At 36.4% G+C, this 15,720-nt stretch overlaps 1 protein-coding gene and 1 long non-coding RNA gene across 2 annotated transcripts; both read right to left on the reverse strand.

The window, feature by feature from the left end:
- Nucleotides 1–5,176: 5,176 nt before the first annotated feature.
- Nucleotides 5,177–8,819, reverse strand: LOC114819916 (uncharacterized). The gene is made up of 2 exons (XR_003767229.2): nucleotides 7,750–8,819; nucleotides 5,177–6,592 (listed from the first exon to the last, which is right to left on the reverse strand). It is a non-coding gene; the product is annotated as an uncharacterized lncRNA (long non-coding RNA).
- A 2,449-nt stretch (nucleotides 8,820–11,268) lies between these two features.
- LOC103442671 (NDR1/HIN1-like protein 1) lies at nucleotides 11,269–12,498 on the reverse strand. The gene has a single exon (XM_008381479.4). The coding sequence runs from the start codon at nucleotides 12,204–12,206 to the stop codon at nucleotides 11,574–11,576; it is 633 nt and encodes a 210-aa protein (XP_008379701.1). The 5' UTR covers nucleotides 12,207–12,498; the 3' UTR covers nucleotides 11,269–11,573.
- Between the last annotated feature and the right edge of the window lie 3,222 nt (nucleotides 12,499–15,720).

Here is a 15,720-nt window from a genome sequence, read left to right on the forward strand (position 1 = left end):
TTCCCTTCCCCCAAAATTCCCTCCCTCCATTCTTTTCTCTGCAAATCAAAACAACAAAACAGCCCTCACGCAAACTCTCTGCAAATTCACAAATTCTAATTTCAAACTTAATTAAAAAAATGAAGTGCAAATTTATTCGTGTGCTACAGAACCTCGAAATGACGCGGTTCCTGGAGGCGAAGAAGAAGCTCCGGTCAGTGCTTCCTCGCCTGAGGTGACCTCAGATCTCGCCGATTTACTCAACCTGTTTTGTGGCTTTGTCCATTAGTGGGTCTCTATCTCTCCCTCTCCCTCTCTCTTTGGATATATTCTCTCTCACACTAGCGCTGTAAAACGCAGCAGCAAAGGGCTCGAAAATATCTTTGAGACAGTTTTGAAATTTCTTCTAAAAACCTAGAAGACTTTGGGGGCAGTTGGAGAAAATTTGGAAAGTGGGTGTGTACCCGCTCAACATTTTAATTTGGGGCGTGCTATCCACACACCCCATTTTACTTCTTACACACCCCTTGATAATTCTGTCCATTGATATTTTTCAATTCATCCAATCCGACGGTTGAAAATTAAAAAGGTATGTGAGAAGTAAAATGGGATGTGTGGATATCACACCCCTTTAATCTAATTGCTTGGAAAGTGGGGGAATATTTTGCTGGGAAGAGCGTGGGTTTTGACTAAACGCTTGAGGAAAGGTTCAATCTTTCTCCTTTTTATTCTATATTAAGTATACTTTGTTCTGCATTTTGCTTTATAACTTGCAGTATTTTGTTGTAACTGTTAGTTTGTGATTGAATTTGGAAGAAAGCTTCAATCTTTCTCCTTATTTTCTCTACATTTCTGCTGTCATTTTTTTTTTGGATTAAAACTGTAGGATTTTGATTTGCTTTTATGTTTGTATCAAAACCTAGAACCCAGATTCAAAAGGGTTATCTGGGTTGGATTCGTTTGTGTTGTTCGATCCATATCCAGATCCTTTGTTTGTAGGCCTGATTGTATTTGGATCAGAATTCATTAGGATTGTACAACAATGGAGGGTGAGAAAAAGTACATTACTGTCGAGTAGGGAAGAGGGAGGGAGGGAATTTTGGGGGAAGGGAAGGGGCTGGGTTTTTGGGGGAGGAGAAAGGCTTGGTGGTAGGGGTGGGTATCAGGGAAGAGGAAGGGTGTCGGTGGGTGAGGGGTGGAGAAGATGGAGGAGATGGAGGGGTGGAGAGGTGGGGAAGACGAAGGAGATTCCGGGTTTTTTTTTAAATTAATTATTTTAATATTTTTAATGACACGTGACGTCCAGTTATTGTCTACATGGGCACCACGTCATCAATTAACGGGAGATTTAATAGCCAGACTAATGGATGTATGAGACTGTTCCAAAATTAACACTTTAGGTATGATTCTGGGATGAAAAAAACTTCATATACCAAATGTTAAAAACCACGAAACTTGAGAGTAGTAAACTGAGATTTACCCTAATTTTATTGTGGAACCTTAACTTTTTCCCTTTTAAACAAAGAGAGCAAAGCAAATGGTTTTTTCACAGCAGCTTGTTTTAGAAAATGATCAAGTTTAGTGGACCAACCCGCAAATTACAGTAACCATGTAAGAATTTTCATTAAGCTAATTAGATAAACGAAGCATAAAGAAAAAGAAACAGTATAAACACTGATACACTCAATTCAAATGAAAGATAAAAGTGCTCAAACGGAGATATGTGGCGGCTGCCTTGAAAACAACATAAAAAGAACCAATTTTTTTTAAGAAGTTTTAACGAAACATTTCTAGTACGGTTCACTTTTAACTTTAAAGATATTTTTATTTTAAAAAGTCGCTCTTAGTATTATTCATTTACAACACATTTTTGTCATTTTGGTTAAAACTCAAAGTTTTTAAGTTTTTTTATTAGTTTTTTTATTTTTTTATTTTTTTATTTTATTTTAATTATTTTAATTTTTTTAAGCCATGTGAGAATTAGGTCACATGTGAGCTAAATTTTATATTAATTTTGGAGCTGGAAAGACTCACAAGGCATTTTAGTCTCCTGTTAATCATCATCGTATGATTTACTAGCATCATAAATTAAATTCAGGACGTGTCGTTTAGAATATTAGCTTGGAATTTTATTTTCTGACATTTGGTAATTTGAATTTAGGTGGAGACGCATGTATGAAGCACAAACTAGACACAAAGTCTATCTCCATTCTCCACGGGTGTTGAATTTTATGGCAGAATACTATAGAATTGACAATTAAGTAAATTATGCATTGCCAAGTCCATCTTCACTTTTCGAAGATAACTCGTTCACAGGTATTTGCGGCCAAGTCCGACCATTTGAAATCATGACATGTGGCGTGTATCGATCCATGCCTTTCTTTCTTTCTTTTCTTTCACAAGATTATTAGAACGGTGCATTTGACCTAATTTTCAGACCGATTAGCTCAGTATTAGGGAATTCCAACTCTAGTTCGACTATTTTCTTCTAGTTCGGTTTCGAAAAAATTTGGAATTTCAACGTCCGTTACGATTCATGAACTTGGTATATATTTTCCAAAAAATAAAACTAAAAAGTAGTCAATGTTGCATCAAAAGTGGTTTACAAGGCAGAATCACATCAAGTTCAAATAAAAACAAGAAACTCAAAATGGCAAAACTTTCACACTGGACCAAATCCACACAAACAAAATTCAAAACGAACAAAAGGTCCTTATCTGACAACCATGTCCACAAACAACTGAATAAAGATAGAAGGAATATCCTTCAGAAATTGGGTGGCTAAGATTTTAACAAAATGAGAAAAATTACAAGGAGAATTTTAAGAGCAAATTGAATTGGAGAACATAAAAAAAAAGGTGATTGCATACTCAAATCTGAGCATGCTTAACTTTTGGACTTTCTAATTTAGATTGTGTAAAACAGAAAACAACTCTTATATGAATCCATCAGAATTTGTTAACGCGAGCCCAACACATGTGGGCTTACTTGACTTTTGTAATTAGGGTTCCTACAATCTTGTAGTTTGTTTACTCGAAAAGGAAATCAATTAAAGGAAGAAATCCTGAACAACCAATACTATTACAATCAAACATAAAAGCAGTAAAAACTCGTAATGGAAGGGTCCTATCTCAAATATCCATATTGGAGAGAGATAAACCCACATTATTTATAGCGTCAACCACGAAGTTTGCTTCAGGATATATGTGCTTCCAAGTCACACAATGAAAGGAGGAAGGTAACCAACGGATGTCATCAACCGTGTCTTGAATTCTCCAAGGGACACCACACCTGCACTCCATAGCATCAATAATGAACTTAGAATCTCCTTCCATGGAAATTCTTGAGAAACCCTTTTGTTTTGGAAACTTGAGTGCATCTCTTAAAGCAAGCACTTCAAATACCGTTATATTATATTCATCCCACGATCTAGCTTCAGTCACCGTTGTAGTCTCTTATTCTCTTATAATTAGCTCCAGCCACCTCCCTATAAATGCCTCATCTCCACCAATTTTTGGTACGCTTTTGCTACGTACTTAAGCCCTAAAATCTCTATCTTTTCAAAGAAATTGACTTAGGCATTAGAGATCCATTGGCCAAACACCCCCTACCTTGTGGGTGCATGAGGCTTTGGCCTTGATCAAATGTGTTTATTTGTTTTGTAGGTACAATTTCATCAAGATTGAATACGGTAGAAATTTGTTACCACATAATTGACTCCACGAGCGGTACACTCGAGAGTGATCCCGCATGAGACGACGTGTTGAATAAAAAGTCTCACATAAGACATTTTACAAAATAGATCACAACTTATATCAATAGTTCCACTTAAGCGTATCAAGTCCTTTTGCATAAAAATTTCACTTATTGATTGCATGAGTGATTAAGTGGGGACAATACTGATGCGATTAATGGTATACTAACTTTCATTAATACCAGTCTCTCTGAAACTTTAAACACAATTTTCCTTCAATAAGTTAATTAATTTTATATGTAGTTTATATATGTTAATTTATACTAACTTTCATAAATGCCAGTCTAATTTATGCAAACTTTCCTGATACCGAAGACGTTGTGTGATGAGTTGAGTCAAATGGTGGCACAATTTTGGTGGGGGAGAAATCAAGGGCTACAGAAAATATATTGGGTTAGTTGGAGGAAAATGTGCAAAACCTTAAAGTGAAGGAGGTTTGGGGTTCAAGGATTTGTATACGTTCAACTTGCCATTGTTGGCAAAGCAGGGATGGCGCATACTACAACATCCCGAGTCCCCCAGTTGCTCAGATTTTCAGGGCTCGGTACTTTTCTCAGGTTGGCTTTACGCATGCTCCAGTAAAGCCGAATGCTTCCTATATTTGGAGGAGTATTGCTGAAGCACGTGTAATTCAGTCGGGTGCGAGGTGGCGTGTGGGTGATGGGAGGAGTATCAATGTTTGGGGAGATAATTGGCTGCCAAGACAAATTTTTTTTCTAGGTTATCAGCCCAATTCCAGCTGGTATGGATGCTCCCTTTAAGGTCAGTAACCTAATTTTGGAAGATGGAACTTTGTGGAATGAGGAGCTAATCACTGCCCTATTTTGGGAGGAGGTGGCAAGGTTGGTTAGGAGCATACCATTGAGTTTGTTGAAACCACCGTATATAATTATGTGGAATGCAGAACCAAGCGGGAAGTTCACTACGAAAAGTGCGTACCATATTGCTCGTACGAATGGAGTGGGAAATAGTAATAGTCCTGGAGCGTCTGAAATTGGCAGCGACATCAAATTGTTATGGAAAGCTCTTTGGAGGGCGTGTGTTCCTGGGAAGGTGAAGCTTTGTGTCTGGCGAAGTTGTTCGAAGGCTTTACCAAACGAGGGCAAGTTTACAACAACAGAAGATTCTCACCGACGCTTCTTGTGCTTTTTGTAATGGCGGCATAGAAACAATAGAACATATGCTTTGAGGGATTGTCCAAGATAGGCAAATTAATATTTGGTTTTCTAGTCCATTGGATTTTCGAGTGCATGAAGAAAGAAATTTGGGATGGGTGGATTGGTTAGTGCGTCTGACCTCATCACTGGCAAGGGAGAGTTTTAATCTTCTTTTAGTTATGATTAGCAATAGTGCCCGCGCCTTGTTGTGGGTGTTGGAACTATTAGATGTAAAAATGCATAAAAAAAAACATGAGAATGTGGTGTAAAATGATATGTAAGCCAGTTTTGTACTGAGAAGGCAGGCACACATCTTAATCAAAGTGAAAAATGATGTCTAAGGATTAGATCTAGTATATTTCAGCTAATGATACAACTGCCCCTGAATTCCATGTTGCAAACTTGCCTATTGAAAAGCCTCTGAATTTATAGCCTAAATCAGCATCGCACCATTAACTCACATTATTAAATCGGAATAAAAACACTGAAAAACATATGAACTCATGCCCAACTTTGATATCTGAACAAAACAAAGCCTTCAGATCAAAGCAAAAAACTGAAGATGGTTACCTGAATTCAATAAAAACTGAAATATGATTACTCTTAAGCATGCTTTTTTTCAGGAATCAGTAAAACTTGAAAATATCCCAAACAGACTCTTATACCTCATGTATCCAATAGAGCTTGAATTTCTAAAGGAAAAACTTGAAATCATATACGTAAGAGTTGTGTTCCCTCTGCCAAATAAAAGTGAGAAAGAATTTCGCAACAAAACACATTGGTTCCAGCATTAACAACATAAAAAGTTTCAAAATTGCAATCTAAACTAGTGTTTTCTTTCTTCCTCTCCACGTTCGTAAAACATGAAGACAAAGCTTTCCAAAATTCCAACGGATCCTCTCATTTCTTCGCAAAAATTATAAGAAGAGCGTCACAGGTGCCAGCAGATCTCAAATTTATTAACCGAGCAACCAAAATGCAAAATACTATTTTAGCCGGGAAAGGCCCAACAGAAAAAAGCCAAACCATAAAAAACATATTGAAAAAAATTTCCAGCCCCCTGCTGCACCAACAAACCGTGTATCTACAATTTGATAGCGTTTCTACCAGACATATACCAAATAGCATTAATGATTATTAAACTTGACCCTACACTACATATGAAAATTTACTCATTGCTCTCACAAATCACTCTCACAAATCCAAAATAACGTAGATATCACTCTTCAAATTTTATCACGACTGCCTCAAATCTTATGAATCAAGCATAACCATCACAGCAAGTCAAATGAAAAAAAGCAGCTGTGGATTTAAATAAAATTGCTAGCACAAAAATCAGCAAGAAAATATGCATTACCAATTAACAACCCATACATGCACAAAAAAGGTCCCAAATCACCAAAACAAAACCAAAATAAAATAAAATTCAGCCGCAAAGGAAACAAAGGAAAAAACAAATAATACAATTATATACTTTTAGCACAGAGAGTGCCAATAATGAGAATCGAAAATCCAAAAATCTGAAAGGGACGGTTTCCCGAATCTGAAAAACAAAATGCATCAGACGCGTACAATAACATTCCAACGAAAAACAAAAGATCGAAACCATATAAGCTGATAAACATGCAAAACTCACCTGGAAATGCCGGATTAGATCGGTCTCAACCAAGTTCGAAGCGAACCCACGATGGGCACAAAATTTCTGAAATCAAAGAGCAACGCCCATGAGATATTAACAAAAAACGTCCAAAGGACTTCTTTACCCAACTCACTTTGCAGCGCACACATTCTGAGTTTCTTTCAAATCAAACCTAAAGTAGCCAAAACCCAAAAAGAGCATGAAACAGAGTTTACTATCTCTGTCTGCAATTTAATCCATGCGGTCCAACAGAAAATCACATAAGCAAACGACATGAAAAAACCAAACTAATTATAGAAATTTAATTAGTACAAAAAACCCAGGGACAATGTCAATTCATAAATCACATGTACTCACAGATAAATAAGATCTTGGTATTTGTGAACTAAGGATAAGCTGATTTAGAATCACGATTCATAATATTAGTCTTCAGACATGTAAGCGACCAACAATCTGTCAGAGCAATACCATTTTGTTTTTCCACTAATCCACATGAGATGAAAGCCAAACATGTCAAAAAAATTTGTGCCCTTCAACACAGTCAACACATGGATTAGTCCATTGACATTTAGCTTAATGAACCATTGTTCTTTACCACATGGCTGCAATTTTTATATACAAACATTAGTCTTTTAACACAAATTTTCAAGATTGTCTATGTGTTCACCAAAAACACAAAGGCTTCCAAAATTCCAACGACCCTTTTAATTTCTTCTCAAAAATTCAAAATCCATTTTAATCCAAACGGGAAAAAAGCAAAACCATAAAAAAGCACACGCAAATAATTTTAAAACAACTGCACTCACACAGTTTATATCACCAAGAACATATAAAAAAAAAATTTAAATCACAATCTAAACTAATGTTTCCTCTCCTCCTCTCCGTGTTTGTAACCCCCTGCAACATAAAACCCAGAAAAACAAACCTTCACACAACCTCAACAACTCCTCTCATCAAAAACTACGAATCCATTTAAATCCAATAATTACCAATCCATGTCCGAATAGGAAAAAATGCAGAAGCGCAAAAAAATACCCAAAAAATTACAGCAACGTTGCAAATACCAGCAAATCAGAGATTTGCCAACTGAAGAACAAAAACGCAAAATTCTCCTTTAACAGGGAAAACCCAAGAGAGCACCACAATTGACAATAAAGGGAAACGATTAAGGTTTCATCAAAACAAAAGAAAAACCAAAAGAAAATGATTATAAAATATACCTTAGTTGGATCACACTTGTTCCACAGCGGGCTACAAAGACGCCACCCTTGAAAAGAGGTGTAAATCGGCCAAAAACCCAGCCACAACCCAGAAATCCTAAACGGAAAAAAGGGGAAACAACAGGAATTCTTTACCCCAATTAGAGATGTCGAAACCCTCGGAACGCAAAAAATCCCAAATCTAAATAGACGCACAACGGCCCGGCAACCACAAAATCCCTTAAACCACGAAAATCAGCAACCCTTTCCGCGAAAGAAAGCACATATATCACAGGGAAACAAAGGATCGGAAGAAAGAACAGCCAAACGAAAAGAGCAAAAGCCGAAATCAGGAAAAGCAACGAAGGAACAAACGGAATAAGATGAGCGATGCGTGGAAAACAGGGACACAAACGGAAAGAAAACAGAGAAGCGAGGGCAGTTCCGTCCGGACACTGGTGATCTACAGTGCCGGGGAAACTCACGTTTAGTGTATATGATGATTTGGAGTATTTGGAAGGGGAGGAATGACTTTTATCTGGCACGGTCTTGCGGAGAACCCTCAGAATATTCACTGCAAAAATATTTCATGGCTGCAAGAATTTAAAAGTTGGCATGGGAAGGAAAACTCGGGCAGAAAATCTGCGGGTATGGTGAAGTGGAAGACACCAGCGCAAGGATGGATGAAGCGCAACTTTGATGGAGCTTGGGACGAGCAGCGTGAAGTATAGGAGGAGTTGGTGTGGTGCTGCGGGATGATACAGGTCAGTTTGTGGCTGCGGTGGTGAAGAAGATTGATGGAATTTCACCACGGAGTTGGAAGCTGCTCGCGCTGGGGTTATGTTGGCACGGGAAGTCAATGCCGCAGCAGTGGAACTCGAAGGGGGATGCCACGGTGGTCCTCTCGGCTCTTAACAATCTCGATGCAGAGGATACATCTTCGATGGGAAAGATTGAGACTTACTTATTCGTGGATAGCTCTTTAAAGAAAAGGTTCTAGTTCGATCCACTAGCACACAAAGAATAACATAGATAGAGGAGAGGTGTACCAGATTATGACACTTCCCGGTTTGTCATGATTATGTCGGAGTTTCTTTCAGGATAAGATGAAGAAAATAGGGGCGAGCTTGCCATCAAACTGGTCTACCGAAGAGTTTACTCGGATGGTTATTGGGGAAGAGGAGGAATAACTTGACTTTCTTGTGAATTTTTATCCACAAAAGTGGGTTGGTTATTCTATTTGCATTTTCTGATAAAAAGCATCCCTGAGCACTTACCATTCACAACGACGCTTTCTTAGAGCATGGTTGGGACTTTCCAGTAATCAAGGAAGATTGTGGTTTGAAGAATCCCTGATATTATTATAGATCTCATTGTGGAGGATAATTTATCTTTGTAATTTAGGTATGGGACGCTCTTTTTTTCTTCGACCGGATTGAAATCCTGAACAATGTTTTTATTGAGGCCTAGTAATTTGCACCATATCCTGCATGTACGGTAGAAACTCCAATTTTTTAAAATGAATATCGTTCTTTGAACTAAAAAAAATGATATTATTATCTCTACTTATGAGTAAGAAGTTTGACTTTTATGAATGAAGAATCCAAATCTCCCATCCCAAATATTGTTGTAAAAAAGAGAAAAATTCCTCGTCTTTGAAGCTGCAATTGGGTCCTAATACGTTTATTGGGCCCGAAACCACCCAACTAGAAACGTACAGATCAAAGGGGTCCAGCCTACAACTCAGCAAGCTGGTGTAGCCTAAATGTTTTTCATAGCAAACCAACCCTAAGATCTTTTGGAGATGATTGAAATAAAATGTGAGTTTTGGTTGCCTTAGTCTTTTCTTACGTAATTAATGAGATTTAATTGCCACTAATTATGTTTCTGTTGGCATGTCATGTCATCGTGTTTATTTGATTTAAACACGTTTTAGTCCTACACCAGGAAGCCTTATGTAGTTCAACTGGAAATCGAAGCAGCCCAGATCCTCCTTTTCAGGCCCTATATATATGAAATCCCAAGCATCATATTTTCACAAATACATATAGTTAATTAGGGTAGCACTATGTAAATAGTGAATTATTATAATGCACACTTCTACCTATTACGTTCTGGCTTCAAAACGCCCTACCCTTTAGGGTAATAATTTTGCTTCTTCTCATCTATCATTATATATATGGTGGAAGAGCCGTTGAGTGAAGAGGCTTTTTTATTCGAAATTTTACTGAATTTTTTTTTTTTTTACTATGAACCTGAGTTTTGAGAAACTTATTTGTGAGTTGCCGATTAAATCAATGGTTGTATATCAAAATTGGAAAACAAAATTTGTTTATGCTTTTTAATTAAATTACACAAAATCAACATAGGCCAAAATCTTAAGGATGCAATATATTCATTGTATCTTGAGTAATCGTGAAGAGCTTGAGAGAACATGCAATCATGTGATTGGTTTGACGTGTATGCGACACTCGTTAGTACCCCCACGCTTCAACAATGTCAAATTTCCAGAACAGCCTAACATGCATTGCGTGCATTAAGGCACCTCCCTTCTTGGAAGCTTCATTAAGCTTTTCTTTCGGATTATTTTTAACATAAACGAAAGTCCCTTTCCATCCCCCTCCCTCCATTATTAGGGGTTTATGAAAAGGACCACCACTCCTACTACCATGTGGAGGATATAAAACCACCCCCAAACCCATCCAAGTTTCCTAATAATCCTCCCCACCTTAGCTAGTTAAATACCTAGAGAATACTACTTTAGATAACTTGATTAAAATAATAGTATTTAACTTAATTTTAAACTTGGTTACAGTAGTGGAAACACACTACTTTAGTTAACTTGACCAAGTTTAGATCTACAGTAAAATATAAATTTATAAAAGTAACCTTTTATCTTTATATAAACTCATGAAGCCCATGCCATGCCCATCACCACACACTTTGTAGAGGGCCACTCATATAGTCATATGTAGAAGCAAACATTTCTTCACATTCAACATAAACTGTATACAATTATGCACTCAATATTCCTCTCCTTGGCTTGTGGCCATTTTTAGGCCTTTCTTTGTACTATCACCTTTTTTAATAAGAAAATCATGCTCTAGAGTTCAATTATTTTCCCAAAAAAACTGTTTTCTCCAACTTCTCACAAGAAAATGAGATGGACTATATATAATAATACCACTCCCATGTGAGAGAATCAGAAAAAATGTTGAGGAAAAGTTGGCGAAGAAGACTTCTCCAGCTAAGTACTATAACTAAATCAGTAAAAGGAAGGCTAATTAATTAAAAAAATAATAATAATAATATATATATATATATATATATATATATATATATATATATATATATATAACAAAAGTGAGAAAGTGAAAGAGAAACAATAAAATAGAAATTAGAAAATGAGTGAACAACAAGCAACAATAGAAAATTTTAAAGAAAATTTTAAATGGGCAATTGAAAATGAAATAAAATGACATTGACACCCCAACCTCCACTTGCTCCCAAGTTGCTATGTGCCCAAAATAAAATGCAGGATTGGGAAAAAAAAAATGCAGGATTATTGATTTCATATTATATTAATACAACTATAAAAATTATAAAACTTAAAATTCAATTACCACCGACTGCAATTTTGCTATACGTCTATTTCATAAAATCCTCCATACTTATTCTATAGCAAAATGTACAATTCCAAACCCAACGTATATATGTAATTATCCAAATACAAAAGACAGAATTTAAAAAAAGCTAAAATAAAATAAAAATATGAGAAAAAGGAACTCAACTAACGGTGTTGGACCAACAATTAAGGGCAACATCAATTTTTGCCTCCAATTTCTTCATACGCTCACACTGCAGCGCTGCACCAGCTGGTACTTGACGGCGTTATTACCGACCACAACTCCGGTGGTCTGGGAACCCAGAGGGATAAAAGCAGGGCACCGGACGTACAAATGGTACCGACTGGTTATGAAGGTGCCGACTTTAAACCTGACCCGGCCGTCTATCTTGATGAGCATAAGAACCGACCCGGCATTCTGGTCCTGCCCGAGAGCGATGGAGTTGTACGGTGCGATGGGGACCTCGGTGCCGTAGATAAACGGCGACCAGATGTTGACGTCCTTGTGGCCTTGGTACACCGGCGGGATGAGCGTCGAGAACGTGATCTGCTGCGAACGGTACGTGGCGTAGACGTCAAGCTTGTCGTAGTAGATGCCGAGCTTGTCGTTAGGGTTTCGGGAGGAGATGGTGACCTGGAAGCTGGAGGAGAAGACGTTGGGGACGGAGGTGTTGAAGTTGAAGACAGTGACGTCTTGGAGGACGAAGCGGGGCTTGGAAGGCTGGAGGATAGCCCACACGATGAGAATTGTGACGAGGAGGATGAAGTTGAAGATTAGGAGGCCGGCACAGCAGCGGCGGATTATCTTCCGTCGCTTGCTGTGGCCATGGTGGCCGCAGTCCTTCGATGACATAGCGGTTGTTGTGGCGGAGAGAGGAGAGGAGAGGAGAGGAAGGTTGGGTTTCTAGTCGCTCTCGCTCTCTGCTTTTCTTGGGAGTTGAGATGACTTCACCCTCTTATCGGCGTGTGGGTATATATATTGTAATATATAGATGGTTTGTTTCAAGGATGATGATGATAGTATGTGGTGGATCATGTATGTATGGTGGAAAGCAAATGTATAAAAGTAAGTAGGTGTAAGTTGTAATGTGTTTAATTAGCGACATTTGATGGTTTCACTAACTATGAGGAAAATGAATATTTTAATTGAATGAAAAGATTATTCGATATCATGTATCAATCTATGGTATTTGGTAAAACTGACTGATAATCATCAATAATTTTTAAACTTTAACATATACTGTAGATTAATAGATTGATAGCATATACAAAGATTTAATTAACCTTGCTGTAAGGAGACAATTGGAAGGGGAAGGGGGTCTACTAGTGTAGGTAACGGTGTTTGGTCTATTAAATTGTTTGGTGCTATAGTATGCCAAGGTAGTGGCTATGGGTGACCCATCTATTTTCAGCACAAAGGCATTATTTACGACTAGTATTTCCTTATTACTCAACCATATCAACATGTATATATATTAATACACAAATACCCAATGTCATCATGTGACTTTTGATAGCATCTTTAAAGGAGATGTCAAAACTGCCACATAAACCTACAACAGTAAAATATGGCAGCAACATTTTTCCCAATTGAGCTTTCAATTTCTTACGTGGCACTGATTAATTTAAGGCAAAACCTTTTGCTGTCAAATTTGACAACAACTGTCAAATTCATTTAATAACTTTATTAATGGATGTGATGCAATATATAATAATTGGTGGTGTGTTCTAAGTGTTTGATTGATTGTCTCAATAATTGGACCTCACAAAGAGATGGAAAAAAAATTATAAAATACATTATTGTTTAACATATTGGGTAGAGCAAAAAATGTCAAATTGTCACATAAGCCATCAAATATCATTTTGATGGTTAAAATTTGACATCTCCTGTAGAGATGCTCTAACAAGACTAATTACTAGTTATAACTATTAATTTGGTTTAATATCATATGATTCCATCTAAATAACTTGGACTAGTTGGATGTGGGTTTCCATTTACTTCATGGTATGCCCTAGCTAAGATGCCCGTATAGTGAAATAGAATTAGAGCAATCGTTTTCTTTATTTGGATTTATTCAACAAATTGGAGCTGAAAATGTTTTGTCACGCTCACCCACATGTAGCATTTCGATCGCTTGGTCATATCCCTCCATCTTCTTCAAATTTTCACGTGTTCAATTAATTAATCTTCTTAATGATTCAGTTAATTCGTATTAAAGCTTTATTTAATTAAACTAGAGGCTCAAGTCACTAAGCAATATCTTATCATTAATTCAGAGCCCTAAACTCGATCCAAGTAATACGCTATTGGCATTGGCTTCGAGATATATACAATTCGATACTTTCATTAATTCTTTTTGCCTTGGATCTGCATTGTTAATATAAATGATATAATGACTATGATTGTAAGTATCACCTTATAAGTTTTGTTGTGCTCGCTTAGTCAAAAAGTGAAGCTAACTACTTTTCCTGTAATCAAACTTAAAGCCCTAAGAAAATTAATTAAATAATATAATAGATTAATGTAGCCGACACCATTACGGTCTAGTATTCACTTGTAAATATAGTTCTTAAAATCGACTTCTGTGAAAGACTCTAAAATTATTATGTAACTTACTAGTATTCACTCGTAAATATAGTTCTTAAAATCGATTTCTATGAAAGATTCTAAAGAATATTATGTAACTTAGGTTGACCTTATTGACGTTGTATAAAAAATTAATGTATAAAAACAAGCGTAAATGCGCTAAAAAAGAAGGCTTATTATATTAACACCTCACAAATTGTTGAATAAACTCTACATACTTAATACATCACACATTTGCTTTTTCACTTAAAAATTATCTTAATACACCCCCACGTACTTTCTCATAATACCCTCATACCCCACATTCTCAATATACACGTTATATGTTGTACATACACCCCACATCTAATCTAGCAGACCATTCGACAACACTTTACTGACTGTACAATCATTACTATTGCACATCACATAACATATGTTCTTGACTTTGACATGGTTCTGCTTCTAAGTCACGGTTAGTATTGCCATATGAATCCATTCAACTTTCCTAATGATCTTCATAGTTATTTACTGTAATGTGATTTTGATCGTGTTGCAGGTCTTATTGAGGAGTATGATTCTCCTGCAAGATTGCTAGAAAACATCGATTTCGTGTTCCATTCATCAAAAACACTAAAACAATGAAAAATATGAAGTCTTACCACATTTGAAGCTTCCGAAACATTGATTTTGTGTTCCATTCGTCAAAAATAATTTTTCTCAATCAACATGTTTGTAGTTTCATTGGTTAGGATTTTGTTTAACAATGGAGGGTGGGAGGGTTTTGATAGTTGAGAAAATAAATAATACGCTAAAAGTGATTTAGGGTGTATTTAGAATTAAAAAAAAACCTAATAAGGTCAAAATTGTCATTGCATAGTGGGGTAAATAAGTCATTTAATATTAAATTTTAATTTAAGGTACATTCAACATTTTGTAGAATGCTAATATAAAAATCTAAAAAGAAATATAATGTAATCATTTCCAATACAATAACATGTGTATTATATATAAATTGAAAATGAGTGTTTTTTTTTTTTATTTATTTTTTATGGGTAAAGCAAAGAGTAAATTGTACAAATGGTCCCTCAACTTTAATCAAATTGGAGCAATGGTCCCTCAACTAAAAATCCATTACCTTTGGTCCCTCAACTTATCAAAACGTGCAGTTATGATCCCTTAACTAAAAATCCATTACCATTGGTCCCTGAACTTTAATTTAAGTGGAGAAATGGTCCTTTAACTTTAACCCAATTGTAGCAATGGTCCTTCCAATATAACTCGTTTTGACAAAATTTTTGACATAGTTGACGAAAATAACCATAATTATACACTTTGATGAATTAAGGGACCCTAATTATATAAATGGTCATTCCAACATAGTTTATTTTGACAAAATTTTGACAAAATTGATGAAAATGACTATAGCTACACATTTTGATAAGTTGAGGGACCAATGGTAATGGATTTTTAGTTGAGGGACCATTGCTCCAATTTGATTAAAGTTGAGGGACCATTTGTACAATTTACTCTAAAGCAAATGAGTCAATTGTGACTTCAATAAGTGAGAAAAGAAGAATGACTTTATTCGTGGGCTAATACTTTCAAAAAGCAAACAGCCTTCGCCACCGTTCGATTAAATATGGATAAATAGGAAAAGTCCAAGCGACACGTCTCCTGCAACAACTTGGCCCCACTTATCATGACCGAGGAAACCTCCAGCTCAATCAGCCAACAACATGTTTTTTGGATTCCGGAATACTACTTGCCACCAGCTATAGCCTAACAACAATGATGCAAA

The sequence above is a fragment of the Malus domestica genome, chromosome 12 (genome assembly GCF_042453785.1).
Source record: "Malus domestica chromosome 12, GDT2T_hap1".
Taxonomy (NCBI): Eukaryota; Viridiplantae; Streptophyta; class Magnoliopsida; order Rosales; family Rosaceae; genus Malus; species Malus domestica.

Bases quoted from the DNA above. Each gene is read 5' to 3' on its own strand.
- LOC103442671 (XM_008381479.4), bottom strand. From the start codon at position 12,206: ATGTCATCGAAGGACTGCGGCCACCATGGCCACAGCAAGCGACGGAAG.